At 42.5% G+C, this 16,449-nt stretch overlaps 1 protein-coding gene across 1 annotated transcript; it reads right to left on the bottom strand.

The window, feature by feature from the left end:
• Nucleotides 1–2,715: 2,715 nt before the first annotated feature.
• Nucleotides 2,716–4,443, bottom strand: LOC147903895 (UDP-glycosyltransferase 85A3-like). Its single transcript, XM_087372817.1, has 2 exons — nucleotides 3,949–4,443; nucleotides 2,716–3,795 (listed from the first exon to the last, which is right to left on the bottom strand). Exons 1-2 carry the CDS (start codon nucleotides 4,436–4,438, stop codon nucleotides 2,918–2,920), a joined length of 1,368 nt encoding a protein of 455 aa, XP_087228943.1. The 5' UTR covers nucleotides 4,439–4,443; the 3' UTR covers nucleotides 2,716–2,917.
• Between the last annotated feature and the right edge of the window lie 12,006 nt (nucleotides 4,444–16,449).

The following is a 16,449-nucleotide window of genomic DNA, read 5'->3' as shown; positions in this document are numbered from 1 at the left end:
TATCATCATTTTAAAACGGCATCCATTTTTAACATCGTTACAAAGTGCACTATTGCACCTCTTCTATAGTGCTCTAATGTGTTGCAACTTGTTTGCCACCATGAAACTTTCTTACAACAAATGAAATTCTCCAAAGTACTTGTTCTCCATGATGGATTGGGCATTTGAAATAAAATTTTTCACTATACTAGAGAAAGCAAGAGTACCAGTTTGAGATCCAGTAAAGTCTCAATGAAGCTTGAAATAAAGCATCATCTTTGTACATGATTCCTAAAGTTAAAACTCACTCTTGAGAGTTTCATCAAACATTAGATCTCATCATTGTCATTGTACTTCTTTGTAAGGAGTGTATTTCCTCATTCTCCCATGAAACATGCTTTTGTAAATAGACAAAATGCTCTAAAATAGTTTGAGATCATACCAAACTAGAGAAACTAAGACAAAATGCATCCCAATGTTTGTTAAACCTGAAATCAAACATCACATTTGAGGACTAATGACTTCAAAAGTGAGAGATACACCCCAAAGAGCATCATCAAACTTTAAATCCTCATTGTGACCATATTCCTCTATTACCATCATGGTGGTTCTTAATCACCACTGGAATTTTTGTGAAGTATGCCTTTATTAGCACATTTCCCCAAGAATCAAGCCAAGAGAGCCAAGAGATCATTGGAGCTAGTATATATTAACATTGTAGGATGCAACATTGCAAGGTTGATATGCCATCCTTCTTGAGAATAGATTATTTTTCACCTTTATTGTTGATTATATCTAAAGTGTATGTTTACTTGGTGAAGAAAATGCCTTAACTCTTATAAACATGACACTCTTGCCCCACATAATTCGAAGGTTAGCTAGACCAATTCTCATGATTCAAGCCTCTCAATAAACACATACCAAAATTTGCGAGCCTTCCATCATGACACTATTCCTATCCCACCCAATCCAAACATTGGATAGTGTAGCAATGCCACAATGGAAGCTTTAGATGAGAGAAAAATGCACGAAGACATCTCCTCTTAGGTAACTATACCAAGGGGAAGTCTTTGCTTGTATTAGACATATACCATTAGTAAAAGCACATGTACTAGTGGTATATGTAAACCATCGATATGTACTAGTGGCTTATATCTCTTTATATTGCTAGCGGTCATACCTAGGTAGTCAAGCATATTTCCCAATCACCGAGTCATCACCATGCAGGTCATGATTTAGGTCTAGCTATATATTTGCATGTCACATACATTATTACCTAGAAATTATTTGCATGTCACATACATTATTACCTAAAAATTATGTGATTTCCTAAACCTTGCTTAGCAACTTCCACTTCACTACTTTTGGATCAATAACACGAGCTTTTTGGAAGTTGCAATCACCGTGATTTCCTAAACCTTGCTTACCATGGGTTTTTCATTCAAAAGCATGAGATAAGTTATGGCAACAAATGATATAACGTGCATTATTTATTTAAGTGAAACAATACCCTTTATCACATCATTTGGGCTCATTGATATTCATAGTTAGAAATGAATAAGAGTTTCAAAGGACGATATTCACTTTTAGAAATGAATAAGAGTTTCAAAGTCCTTTGTCTTGTAGGTGTGATGTGAAGTTGCTCACATAAGGGGTGCGATTATAGTATGCATAAAATTCACCATAAATTTCTATGATTGTAAATGATACATTGCTAATTCATAAATCAATGATTTGGTTTAGAATGACAATATTGAAGCACATCATCACTCGAAATAAATCTTGAGATTATACTTCATTTTATTGCTAACCACAATTTAGATTTTTAGTTTAAATGTTTTCATAGTAATTTAAATTAAAGCTCTAGATCATACATCTAAGCTTGCAAGTTTTATTACAAGAGTCTTAGTTATCAAATGGACAAATACTTTTCTATCATCACTAAGAGTGACCAAAAGAAGAGCATGCTAGCAACTATGCACATACTTCGTATCACCCAAACGACATAGATGCATTCTTTTTATACATGCCTCAAAGATATGTTATTGTATGCAAATTTAACTCATTTCTTAAATCAATTGTCTAGTAAGATGTTTTCATGTGTAACTCTTCCAAAACTAGAGACACATTTGTTTTTTTTTCCTTGCGCGCACTAAAGAGATTACAGATTAAACCAAGGAAGAAAGAAAGAATTACAGCTCAGAGAGCAAAGATGCTCCATTGGCAAATTCAAAAGCATGGTGTGCATAGAATTTACACAAATCCACCAGTACAACCTGTACTAAGCAATACATGTTTTGCAGACATATAGTATGTCTAAAGACAATTTGATTTTACGACTCACATTTTGATTGTTAGAAATTTCTTTGACCTTCTTCAATTTTGGTTAATCCTTTGCTTCCTCACATGGCTTTTTAAAACAAGCAGAGGTGGCCATGGAACACTGCGTAACTAATAGGCCTTCATAATCCTTCATTGTTAAAAAATATGGTTATTTTATATAGGCACAAAGGCCACTACACAATAGTTCAAAAAAGTAGTTCTCTTTTTCCCTAGTGTGGCGGTAGTCAAAGGGGAGCAGAGGGGAGGGGGGGGTGTTTGTTGGGCAAGTTTGGGTCGCTTTTCAAACTTATGAAATAGAAAATTACATGTACATGAGTGGTACGATTAATACTAATCCAAGGCTCATAGTATATGTAAATGAACAACATGTGTAATTACAAAAAATGACCCATGTTTACATGAACAAGAAGATGCTTTGAAATATGAACATTGGAGACATTATAGAGAAAGAGATCAAATATTCCTAGAGGGATCATGCATGTCTATGAATATACATTTAACCCTCATTTAACCTTACAAACTAAAATTGATGCCTTGCTTGGAGAGCTTAGCTAGAGAATGTACTCTACGTCATAATTTGGAGTCTTGATGAAGCTTAAGGGGGTATAGAGAGAGCTTTCACTACACCATCAAGGTTAGAGTTTGAAGATGAGGTAGTGGAGCACAGAAGGGAGATAGTATGCACATTTGAGCGGATTCGCACAGCATCTTCGCTACCCACAAGTGTGTGGATTGCATGCTCGAATGTTGCTAGATCGAAATGTGGGGGAAGTCGCACGCCAATGTGCCACACATCTGCAATAAACTTGGAGTTGATGGCTTGCTCAGACTCACGGGGCCAAGCAATCAAGGGGACACCTGCGAGGATGCTCTCTTGGGTAGAGTTCCATCCGCAGTGGGAGAGGAAGGCAGCAATCGAGGGGTGGGCGAGGACCTTGTGCTGAGGGGCCCACTGGACAAGGAGGCCTCTATGGGAGGTGCTCTCATGGAAGCTATGAAGCCTAATCTTTTCAAAACCACGGCAGGACCAAAGGAATGGCTGATTTGTCATACTTTCCAAAGCAGATGCTATCTTATGAATCTCATCCTCTTTAGACTCATAGATGCTCCCAAGGGCTATATAAACCACACTTGCCTTCTTCTGTCCATCCAACCATCTCAAGCACTCGTCTTGTCCAACTTCTCCCTGCCCACTCTCTGAAAGCAAAGGTCCTACCGGAAGTAGACTGGTACAACCCACCTCCTTCAAACCCTCGAACACCTCCTTCTCTAGCTCGTATGACGAATGCACTAGTATCCACTGCGCATCCTCTATCCCTTTCAAATGCCTTATCAGAAATTCCGACCCCATACCGCCGTCCATCAGCACTCCCGGAATGTCCTCCGCTCGTAGCCTCGGAACCCCTGGAATGTAGTCGATCAGCTCCTCCTCTGTCTCGCTCCGCCCGACCTCCGGTCGTGGGCAGCTCGTACCTGGAGACAGAAAACCAGACAGCCAGATAGCCAGGACAAAGTTCAGAAACCAAGTGATTGAAGCATATTGCGAAGAACCGAATGATTGCAGCATATTCCCAAGAGCATGATTGATGCATATTCCTAAGAACAGATGCTTCACAAAATGCTAACCTGGGGGAGGAATGACGCCTTTAGCTGCAAGCAGGTCGCCGTGTAGAAAAATGGACAAGGCTGCCGCGCTCGAGCTCCACAGCAGGATCCTTGGAATGCCGAATTTGAGAGCCACCTCACGTGTCCAAGGCATGAACGTGTCGGAGATGATGCAAGAGATGGGCACCGAGTCGTCCATAAGCTGTTTCACGAATTTCTCAAAGACACCCACCATATTTTGCACTGCCTGAAAGTAGTCCAACATATGGATCAAGCGTGGGTGGTCTGGAGGGAGCCCATCAGGTAAGCCAACGCAGTTGATGCTGGAATTGCCAACGGCACCCGATGATTTTATTCGAGAAACGACGCTCTCATAGTTCACAAAGGTGACGCTCACGTTACGGGCGACCAATCTGCGGGCGAGCTCAAGGGTGGGATTTACGTGGCCTTGAGTAGGGAAGCAAACCAAGATGGCGTGGGGCTGATGCTGAGGGGGACATGAGAGATCCATCAAGATGTCTGCGCAACTAATGCTACACACTGTCGTGTATATGAAGAGAGAAGCCCACGAGGAAAGCCCACGAGGAGAGCGAGCTCTCCTACCACGAGGATTGTGCTCATTCTCATTCCCGTTTCAGTTTGTGATTCTTTAGCAACCAAGAGGTTTAAACCTTGTGGGTGTGTATGTGTCGGTCCTCAATTCAAGCTGCCCCTTGGGTGTGTATGTGTCCGTCCTCAATTCAAGCCCAAGGGGCAGCTGAGGATTGTACCTTGGTCACGTGACCCATACCGAGTATGGGAAAAAAACACACACATTATGATAAGGGCACATTATGATTCTTTAGCAACGAGCGGTGCTTTGAAGTACAACAATTGAGTTAATACAATCCTTGCTATCTCAGAATTGGGAGAAAAATTCAACATTAACATTGGAATTTAATTCTCTTTATGGTTTTCGATATCTCTATGTCGTACATCTGGTGTAAAAATTATAGAGTTATTTATCTATATCTTGCAATTTATGCTTCTTTGAAGTATAATATTTCAATAGAATATTGCTTTTAAAATAAAACATCTAGATGTGGTTATCTCAAAATGGGCTACAAATTTAGCATATTTGTCTATTTCGAATATATGCTAACTTGAAATAGAACCTTTATTTTAGAATGGCATGACAATTAAAAATCAAGGGTGGAGAACATTGTGCATTCTCCCTGCGTGATTGCGGGAGAGTGTGATTTCAAGTTTAGCTCGATGAGTATTGCTTAATGAAATAGTGATGAATATTTGATGAAGACACAAGGGCAAGCTGCACCATCAAATTCACTTAATGTTAGAAGTGGGCTTTTCTCTCTACACTAGCATTCCGCTCCTATTTCAAAACCATCGATTAGTAGTCTTGGACTTGGGAGGTTATGAAAACCCATTAGCCCACAAGGTATTGTTTCCAAGTAAAGGGAATCCAATCTAGTTAGCCTTCGATAGTTTGAAGTGTTGTGTGGCGGATTGACAAATCTGAAGAGAGTAGCTTCTTCCATTGGTATAGGGACTCTTGAATCACACCCATTCGATTGAGACTCAAATGGAACACCTAGCTTAGTTGAGAAGCTTTCTATGTAGAACAAATTAGGACATGCTCTTTTGGCAAGCATTTTTTAGTGTGGCATGAGCAAAAATGCCAAGTGCAATCTCTCTCTCTCTCTCTCTCTCTCTCTCTCTCTCTCGTTTGATGAACCAATTAGATCCTTGGATCTATGAACATTGATCACACCACAATTACTGTTGCTCATGGTATACACTTTTAATCAAGTATTCTATAAATGGGAAAACATAGATCAAATGGGAAAAAAATTATGTTACGAATGGAAAAGTGCAGTGGAACATGCATGCATGCATGCTTGACATGCGAAACATGCATTCATGAATGTATTAAATGAATAAAGTTACAAATGGAAAGTGCATGCATGATAGTGGACACATCTCATAGGATGCATGCAACATGCCAACATAAGTCATTTTTATACTACAAATGAAAAAAATACAAAAAGCTAGGCCCTCGAGTGGACTTAAGATAAGAGAGACAAATTACTCTCAATTTCGCAGTAGGAGAAATGGCTTGGTAGGCTTGCTTCATAGTTGAGGTGGTAGTATTATTGACAACAATAGTATCATTATTGGCGATAATAGTCCCTTACCCGTTAGCAATGGTACCATTACCAATAGTAACATTTCTCACAAGATTTACCACTAGTACTTATAACTTTTAAGGCCAAAATAGTAACTATACTGACAATAGAGGTGAATGTGATGTGGGAAATTTATCCTATACTATTGCCAGTACTGTTTATGGTTAGTTCGTCAGTATCTAGGTTGTTAAAACTATGAATGTTATCCATGATTTTGTTCATCATTGTGTGAAAATGATGTTCACATACATAAATAACATAAAAAATGCATGTGATTGACAAGCTATTTGTGGATAAAATTGATGTCCATGAATGATCATTAATGCAAACATAAACGTGTTTATGAAATCCCTATTTTTAATGCTTCATTGTTGGATCCCTGAGTTAACAAATTTGTTGATGGTAGGTCTCAAGGTAGGAAAGAAACATATCTCTCTCTCTCTCTCTCTCTCTCTTCTTTTCCATCCTCTCCCCCTCCCACTCTTTGCTAGAATACAATCACCACCGCATGATTGCCAATTGAATATATGTTAACATGTTAACTGCATTGGGTGACAATGCCACATTTTGCACCTTCCTATGTATTCGCAAGCATTAGGATTTTGCTAGAATTTTGACTTGGATCCAGACAGGACCCAAGAAGGTTGTAAAACTAACCCTAAGATAGGATTAGCCCTCCCTTCAAAAGGTGGCATGTATAAGAGGCTAAATGGTTGACTTTGGTCTTCTCTTGTTGTTTGCTCTCATTGGGATACAAGCTCTCTTCCTTCTCTTGAAGTGTGTTCTTGTTTCCTCTACATGCCTTTTATGAATGTCATGTTCTCTTCCCCCTTCACCCACACCGTGCACACTCCCTCACCTTTTTGCACTCCCCTCTCCCTTCTCCTCTATGGTTGTAGCAAGCCAAAAGCTGCTAGAGTGACACACTAGTGAATGATAATTGCACGCATTGCTCTTCACCCAAAGTTGCTTGGAGGGAGTACCTCATCGGTGTATTGGCTAGATCCCCATGACACACGAGTCACCACCAGAGATTGCACATTTTTGGCACCATTGCTGACACATATTTGGTGTCATTGTTGGGGAGGTGCTAGGTACATTGTTGCTTGCATTGTCTCTCTTGTTATCTCCCCATTGCATGATGTTGAGTAAAGCAAGAAAAAGCTGTTGGTTTTGGAGTGTAAGAAAGGTGTGAGAGAAAAGAGGAGTGTTGAAGTGATTTTGAATGATTTGAAGTGATTTTTCAGTGTTTTTAGTTGACAAATCATAGGAAAAGATAGTCACCTTGAGTGCTAAAGCATTGAAGCTATCAAGTCAAATGAAAAACATTAAAACATGGTGTTGTGTGTGAATTTCAAAGTGCTTTGATGTAACAACACTTTCACATCTTGGAAATACCCACCAATATGCTTGTACATGTGTTGTTTTTTGTTGTTTCTTTGCTTTTGTAGGTAGAATAGGTAGTATAGCACCTGTTAGAGATCAACATCTCCTAATGTCAACCAGAGAGAGAGTGGGTATGCCTGCCAAGTGAGTGAGGCTAGGGTAGAGAGTGAGGGCCTGCATTGTGGGTGTGCCTGCCGCCCGTGAGATTAAGTGTGGTCTCCAATGCTTCATGTGGTACCACATAGGACAAGGAGGTTCCCAAGTGGGGTGCAAGGTTGTGTGAGCAGGTGTGTCTCACCTTGCTACCCTTAGGCACCTCCTACGGGCCATGGGTTGTGGAGCAGTGGGTGGGCCGACCTGCAATCGACCACCTTGGCTGGATATAGCCCCTATTTTGGGGGTGTGTGTGCCCTCTCTTAGATCCTAGATAGCCTATATGGGAGGCTATAGGGGTAGGAATCTAGGGCTAAAGGTTAGCCCTCATGAGGCCCTCAAGAGCACACTGGTCAGCCTTGCCCTTTGTTGGCAGACTAGGAGGCTGGGGGGCTATACATAGCCCCCCCCACATGTGCTTTCATCACTTCATTGTGGGGCTGGGCAGAGGAGCAGAGCCAGTCTAGAGTAGCACTTGAGCAGCAAGGTAGTGGAGTAGCTCATCCACTCCATTGTGCTCCCATTCTCATGGTTGTTGAGATGTTTGTTTGAGCTCTTGAGCAACTTGTTGGTTTCGAGGTTTCCCTCCTAGGTGTAGCAGGGTTTTCTCCATAGATCCCTTATAGTTCTCTTATTCCTTTCTCTCCTTCTCAGTGTTGTGTGTGTGTCAGCAGGCGTGCTCTCCCCCTCTCTCTCTCTCTCTCTCTCTCTCTCTCTCTCTCTCTCTCTCTCTCTTCCATTCATTTCCACTACACTTCTCACATGGTGAGACCCGAGGAGCAGAGGGATTGTTGAGTGAAAGGAGGATTAGGGTGCTCTTTGGAGGTGTCTTTGAGGAGAAGCGTGCAGGAGTGGACTGTTTGGGTGACCAGCGAAGGGTGACCTTTGAAGGGTGTTTTCAGATAAGGAGGAGGTGTTCCCAAGGGATGGAAAGCGAGGTGTGGAGGTACATTGGGTTGTCAGCCACTTCATCCTCTTCTACAATCTTCTCCTTTGTTCAACCCTCAGTTCCCTTGTATCCCATCAACCTTCTCTTTCAGTTCATCATCCTCTTCACTCCGACATGGCAACTTTGATCGAGATGGGAGAGAACAAGACTAGAATTTCAAGGTTGCCCACATTCTTGGTTGACTAGCAGTTAGATGGGCTTAATTACAATGTCTGGTGGGTGATGATGGAGTCTTTTTATAATCATACGACCTAGAAGATTTCATCTTGCATAGGTGTTGCCTGACCAGACCCCTTAGTGAAGGACCTTGGCATCCTAGAATAGAAGGAGGCTGAGACCATGTCTCAAATGTGGGATTGTGATAATGCTAGGGTAAGATCATTTATATTTCTTACTATACTCCTCAAGTGTGAATCACATGACAATGGCCAAAAACATATGGAAACATTTGCCATCCATGCACTCTCCCATGAAGAGGGTTTCACTGGAGGTCTAGATGAGGTGGTTGGATCCCAAGAAGTCTTCATTGATGTGGGACCACACCAAGTTACAGGAAATTCAACAAGAGATCCTCTCGATGGGGAAGCAGATTTCATCAAAGAACATGGCCATAACTCTTCTGTCCTAGCTATCCTCTCAGTACAGGGCCTTCTATTCATTCTTGATCACCAGTCGTCAGGTGAATGAGTTGACTTGGGAGGAATTGGTCCCCATGGTGCTTGACCAAGAGGAGCGCTTTGTCAATCCTACCTATGACAGTCAGCCTGAGGCTTTAATAGTTGATCAAAAAGGCAGAAAGCTATTGACAATTGAAGAATGAGAAGCTCTCAAGGCATCTCGTATGTGTAACTGTTACGGTTAGAAAGGTCATTATTGGCATCAGTGTCCCCATAGGAACGTTGAGGGGTCCAATAACCAATTGGCCAATAGTGTTACTATGACCACGACGTAGTAGGACCCATTGATCAGGTGCACAGGGAGTCATTTATCGAGGCAGGCTTTCAAGCAGGACCTCGAGCCACAAGGAGTTATTCCTGCTAACTCAGGTGGTAGTATGTTCCGGTTTCTATTTTGTTTGGATGTTATGACTTGGCAGATCCAGAGAGGATCTCCTAGTGTTTTGTTGCAGCTGTTGTCTGATGCTAATGGAGATCTGGAAGTGTTAGTAGATTGCGAGTGCAGGAACCTAGACAGAGTTGATTGATCCTTGTGACCTGTTGCCATTGGCGCACTAAAGTTCATCAATCTGCTGCCAATAGTGTACTAATTTGGGCTTGAAAGGGGGCTATCTAGCTCTACAATATAGATGCCATGCAGGGAAGCAGACCTTGCACACCAGAGGCACTATTAGTTGGATTATTGTTCTAGGATCTACTATTGGAGTCATGTACCATGACCAGTAGTTGGATTATTGTACCAAATGGCCCAGTGTATCAGTACTAGCCTAGAGGAGTGTTCCTAGCACCAGTGTTCTTTGATAGTACATGTGGCAGTAGTCTTTAGCAACAATGGAGTATCACAAGATGGAGTCCAGACACACCCAACTCCCTGGCATCTCTGTTCCATTCAAGAGCTAAGAGGGGGTGTTAGAGGTCAACATCTCTTGATGTCATGTAGAGAGAGAGGGCCTTGCTTGTGGGTGTGCTTGCCTAATGAGTGAGGCTAGCCGCTAGGGTAAAGAGTGCGGGCCTACATTGTGGGTGTGCCCATCCCTTGTGAGAGTAGGTGTGGTTTATAGTGTTTCTTGTGGTGCCACATAGGCCAAGGTGGGGTGTAGGATTGTTGAGTAGATGTATCTCACCTTGCTACCCTTAGGTGCCTATGGGCCCCTTTTTAAGGGCTATAGAGCAGTGGGTGGGTTGACATGCAGGTCTGACAAAATATGAAGAGGGGAGAGGAGAAGAGTGGAGATGAGGAGAGAGGGCACAGCTAGAGAGCACACCACAAATGACTAACTGTACACTAGAATTAGTTGAAAAAATAGAATATATACAAAACCTTTTAGGGTTAGGGTTAGGGGATCTAACCCTTTCCTTTATAGCACTCTATAAGGTTAGTGCTATGCACATATGATCACGTGATGGTGCTATGCACACATGATCACATGATGTTGAGCGTGAACTCTCAACACCTTCCCTCAAGATCAACATCATGAAGTAGGCCTTCCCTCAAGATGATGATTCTGGGGAATCGAAGAAGGACTGAGCATTACATTCCATCACACCCCTTTAATGGGAATGTCCTTCCTCTGCATCAAACTAAGAGCTAGTTGGTGTTTCTCGAATAGCTCTTTACCAAGTGGTTTGGTAAAGATGTCTGCAACATTTTCTTTGCTATCACAATGCTGCACCAAGTGTGATGTCACCAAGTAACACTCTTTCTCTGATTATCACAGTATATTGTTGTTGGCTTTGATTCATCAAAGTAATATGTCTCTGACAATAGTCTTCTGAGCCATATAGCCTCACATGCACCTATACTAAGTGCTCTATATTCTGCTTCAGTCGAAGACAAAGAAACAGTTGGCTGTTTGTTTGACAACCATGATATAGCACCTTGACCAAGGAAAAATGCATATCCCTGTGTCGATCTCCTAGTCTCATGATCTCCAGCATAGTCACTATCACAGTATCCATGCAACCGTGGATGACTTCCTCTGTATTCTATCCCAAACTGTCTTGTACCTCTGATGTATCTCAAGACTCTTTTGGCTGCATTCCAGTGAGACTGTTTTGGATTTGCCATAAACTGTGCTAGTGAGCTTACTGCATAACAAATATCTGGCCGTGTGATTGTCAGATATATAAGAGATCCAATGAGTTGCCTGTAGTATCTGTCATTGACTGTAGGCTTTTCTGAATCTTTAGTAAGTTTCAAACTCTGTTCCATGGGAGTGGCTGCAATCTTGCAATCTGCCATATGAAACTTCTTCAGGAGACTGTCAACATACTTGAGCTGACTCATGAATGTGCTATCTGAATCTCTCCAGAACTCAATTCCAAGACAATAGTGCATAAGTCCAAGATCTTTCATGTCAAACTCTGCAGATAAGTCTTGTTTTAGGTTTCTGATGAAGCTATCCTTGCTTCCTGTCACAATCAGATCATCTACGTACAAAAGTGCAATAGTAATATCTTCCCCTTGAACTTTGTAGTAGAGAGTATGATCTGCATTGGACTTCATGTATCCCAGATCAGCAAAATACTTGTCAATTCTGTCAATTCTGCTGTACCAACTTCTGGGTGCTTGCTTTAATCCGTAGAGACTTTTCTTGAGATGGCAAACCTTGTTCTCTTTTCCTGGTTCAACATAACCGGCTGGTTGTTGCATGTAGACTTCCTCGTCTAGATAACCATTGAGAAATGCATTCTTGACATCGAGCTGATACACATTCCATTTACTGAGTGTCGCTAGGGATATCAAGAACCATATGGAATCCATCTTTGCTACTGGAGCATAAGTCTCATCATAATTTTGACCATATTGTTGTGCAAATCCTTTTGCAACTAATCGGGCTTTGTATCTCTGAATACTGCCATCTGGATTTTACTTCACTTTGTATACCCATTTGTTGGCTATGGCCTTCTTTCCTGGTGGAAGGTCGCATAATTTCCAAGTGTTATTTTTATACAAAGCATCCATTTCTTCATTCATTGCAGTTTGCCATTCTGGCTTGTCTACTGCATCTTCGAAGTACACTGGCTCTTCTGTAGCCATGATGGTAGTCATAAGAGCATAGTTGGTGGTTTCCACCTGAATTGCTTTGCCTTTCTGAGCATATGTCAATCTGGCTGGTGGTCTGCTTTCCCTAGTAGACCGTCTGAGCTGCTGTGGCGCTGATTGGGGTGTTGTTGGCAATTCTTGCTCTTCTTCATCAAACTGTTCTGTAGGTGACTGTGAAGTCGATGCTTCTATCTCCTGTGTAGGTGAGGTTTTCCATTCTGATTCCTCATCGAAGATTACATCTCTAGAGATAATGACTTTGCGGTTGATGGGATCATACAATTTGTATGCTTTGCTTTCTTCACTGTAGCCAACCATGATGCATTTGCGTGACTTCGCATCCAATTTCCTGTGATGATCATCATGTATGTGGGCATATGCTATGCAACCAAATATGCGGAGATGCCCAATGCGTGGCTTGTGTCCAGTGAATGCTTCATAAGGAGTCATACCTTGTATCGATTCGGTAGGAAGCCGATTAAGCAAGTAGTTAGCTGTAGCTATTGCTTCTGCCCAATACTGATTTGGAAGATGCTTTTCACTAAGCATTGCTCTAGCACTATCTGCTAAAGTCCCATTCTTCCTTTCAGCTCTTGCATTTTGCTGAGGGGTATCTGCACATGTGAATTGTCTTCGAATACCGTGAGTTTTGCAAAAGTTCATGAATGCTGAAGACAGGTACTCACCTCCTCTGTCTGATCTCATGACCTTGATCTTTCTGCCTGTCTGGTTTTCTACCATGGCTTTGAATTCTTGAAATCTGGCAAACACTTCAGATTTCTCTTTCAGAAAGTAGACCCAACAATATCTACTGTAGTAGTAATAAAGTGAACCATTGATGCTGCGGGTCTGGGCTTAACCCCATACATCTGTATGAATTAAATCAAGAATACCTCGTGCACGAGAGGTACTTCTGACAAAGTTGGTTTGCTTTTGTTTGCCGAAGCAGCATGCTTCACAAACCTTTCCAAGAAACTGTAGCTTCGGAATCCCAATTGCCATATTTTGATTCCTTAGATCTAACAAGTACTTGAAGTTGACATGACCATATCTCTTGTGCCATTTTGCAGATAGTGGCATCTGTTGCATTTGAGCTGACATGGCATGCTTATCTGGTACTGTAGCTAGCATCCTGTATAAGCGTCCTTCTTTGACACCTTTTGCTACTAGCTGACCTCTTTTGGATTTGTCTCTGATAGTGTATTCATCACCGTCGAAGATGACTTTGTAGTTGTGTTCCGTCATTTGACCTACTGACAAAAGGTTCTTGCTGAGCTTCGGAACATAGAGCACATCTTTGACTAATCCTTTTGTACCAGTGAAATTGTTCATAGGGATAACACCTGTCCCTTGAATCGGATTCGGTGTATTGTCTGCTGTGTAGATGACATTCTTTTGACCTTCTAATGGCTTCATTTCTGTGAACCATTCCTGATGATTTGTCATATGAGATGATGCACCGCTGTCGATGTACCAAGGATCTTGTTCCACTTGGTCGACTTGATAGCTGAAATCCTCTTTGGGATTGAAATCAGTGTCTAGGTGCATTGTATCAGTCTGATGCAATTCCTCACTTGCAAGAAACATATTTCCATGTTCATTTGCAAAATGACTGTGACTAGAATGTCCACCACGATGATTTCCTCTTCCTCAGGAATTCCCTCGATTACTGCTGGATTGACCGCCTTGGTCATACTGCTTCTTGCGGCAATCTCTTTCATAGTGTCCAAACTTGTGACAATAGTTGCATTGAATGTTTGACACATTGGTGGATGCATTCCCTCGTCCTTGGAATTTTCCTCGGCTGCAGATTGATTTAGTGGGCAGATAGCACTTGATTTCACACACACATGCCACCATTGTAAAGCCTATTTGGCTATCTCACGGCATCGTGCACATCATTTTTCAGCCTTGTAAAGCCTCTTGGCTATTCCCGGCATCATTGCCACAAGCCTTGTAACACAGGTCAGATCTTATTTACTGCAGTTCTATCTTCACCGACGGTACAGAGATTTCACTTGGCATCTTCAGTGTATTTGCAGTTGATTCATACAGAGTTTTTCAGGACACTTTTGAGTACATTGTTTGCACCATGTCGACCAGCAACCTCAATCTGGAGGCATCTGCTAAGTTAGACAACTCCAATTACGGTACATGGAAATACCGAATGGAGACCATTCTTGTGCTTCAGGACAAATGGGAGTATGTCGATGGATCTATACCTAGACCATTGGCCGATCCAACCACCAGTAGCTCTACTGCATCTGTTGTCACAGCACCAGCAACGGGATCTACATCAGGATCTACATCTACACAAACAGTTTCCGCACCAGTAGCAGATCCTGCCATTGCCCGAGCTCAAGCAGAATGGGATAAGAAAGACAAGTATGCCTATCACCTGATCAAGCAGAATGTGCAAGATGTCATGCTAGGACAGCTCAACACAGTCAAGACATCAAAAGAAGCATGGGATATGTTCGCAGCTCTCTACGAGTCCAAGAACACATCCAGGATTCTCACCCTGAGAAACCAGATCAACCAGAGTTTCCGCAACAGTAGTGAAACCGGTCATGCTTATGTACTCCGCATCAAAGACTACAACAATCAACTTGCAGCAGCAGGAGAGACTATGAATCCCGCAGAAATGGTTCAAGTAATCCTGAATGGACTAGGAGAAGGATATGAGAATCTAGTCCAGAGTATTGCCATCCAACGGCAAATTCCAACACTGGAAGAACTTCAGTCAGTTCTACTTGGTGAAGAACTCAGGACTCAGGCCATTCAAGCACGTAAAGGTCATTCTAATGATCAAGCATTCACAGCTTCAGACAGAAGCAGAGGCAAAAGCAGAATCAGAGGTAGATCATATCAGAAAAGTGGTCATCATCATCAACAAAATCAAAGTCAGAATCAGCATCAGCATCAGCAGCATCCTCAGCAACATCAAAATCAGCAAAGAGAAACGACACAAGGGGGATATGATTCTGTCCTTGTGGCGGTTGATCGTCTGTGCCGTCGGACTTGTACTTGGTCTTGTAGGCAGGGATGCAGGTGTTGAAATACATCAAAGGCACACTTGATTATGCCTCTGAACTTTGAAGTCTGCTCACTGAACTGATGAACGTAAGGTTTCAGGTAATGTAATGATGTGAAATCGGATGTGAGCGTATGGACTGACTCCGAGTAGGTACTAGTCGAGAATTTCGGGCATGGCTTAGATTGGCAACTTGGGGAATTCAAAGCGTTCCCTCTATGGCGATCTAGTCTACTCTGATCTAGATCTAAACCAACCGTCGATCGATGAAAGAGCAGCAAATAATTCCTTTTCCTTTGTTCTTTTTAAGTGCTGGGTCAGATGCGTCGATGTAGAGGCAAATGTGCGTGAAGGAAGTGGTTTTGTCAGCGAGGCTCAAATGTGAGTGTAACTTGCGCCGAAATGTGCACATAATGTAACGAGCGCGTAGAGCACGAAAAATCGAGCGACTTTTCTTTTTGGAGCACCCTCAAATTCTTCCTGGATCAAGAGATATGACTTGATCTAGGTGGAGGGGCAAAAGGAGTGCAAATGGTGCTCAATGATGATGTGTCACTGTGAGTCACATGCAGTGATGATGTGGCACTGTGCTTAGCAAGAGGTGTACCAGTGAAGCTCTGTGCTGAGGTGGCAGGAGTGTGCACATGCAGTGTGTGCACAGTGTGCCTGGCAAGGGACTGTGCCTGCAGGGGTTAGTGCTGACTGGACTACTGAGGTGGCAGTGCTGAGGTGGCACAAATGATGTCAGTAGGGTGACATGGCACTGATGACATGGCCTAATGATGTGGCCTGATGATGTGGCAGTGCTGGGTGGTAGTGATGACGTGGCAGTGATGATGTGGTAGTGTTGATGTGGCAGTGCTGACGTGGCAGTGTGGATAAGGGTACCACGTGGCTGATCCTTGACCACACCTGTGTGTGTGGTGACCCTGGGTGGATAAGGTTTGTGATAAGGCCACGTGTCTCAAGGAGGGAGACCGGAATCTTTGAAAGATTTTGACGGAATCTTCGAGATTCCGTCTCCCCGTGGATTTCCGTCGACTTCGAAGCTCTGTGAGGCTTGGTGAGGCGGTTGACATGCTGATCGTCCC

Source organism: Dipteris shenzhenensis, chromosome 3 (genome assembly GCF_047967505.1).
Source record: "Dipteris shenzhenensis isolate YYH24624 ecotype China chromosome 3, Dip_SZ_1.0, whole genome shotgun sequence".
Taxonomy (NCBI): Eukaryota; Viridiplantae; Streptophyta; class Polypodiopsida; order Gleicheniales; family Dipteridaceae; genus Dipteris; species Dipteris shenzhenensis.
This window is presented reverse-complemented; position numbering and strand designations above follow the sequence as displayed.

Excerpts from the sequence above, each read along its gene's own strand:
- LOC147903895 (XM_087372817.1), bottom strand. The coding sequence starts at position 4,438 with ATGGATCTCTCATGTCCCCCTCAGCATCAGCCCCACGCCATCTTGGTT. Across the intron at positions 3,796-3,948 it reads AGGCGTCATTCCTCCCCCAG|GTACGAGCTGCCCACGACCG; the intron begins GTTAGCATTTTG and ends TTCTGTCTCCAG.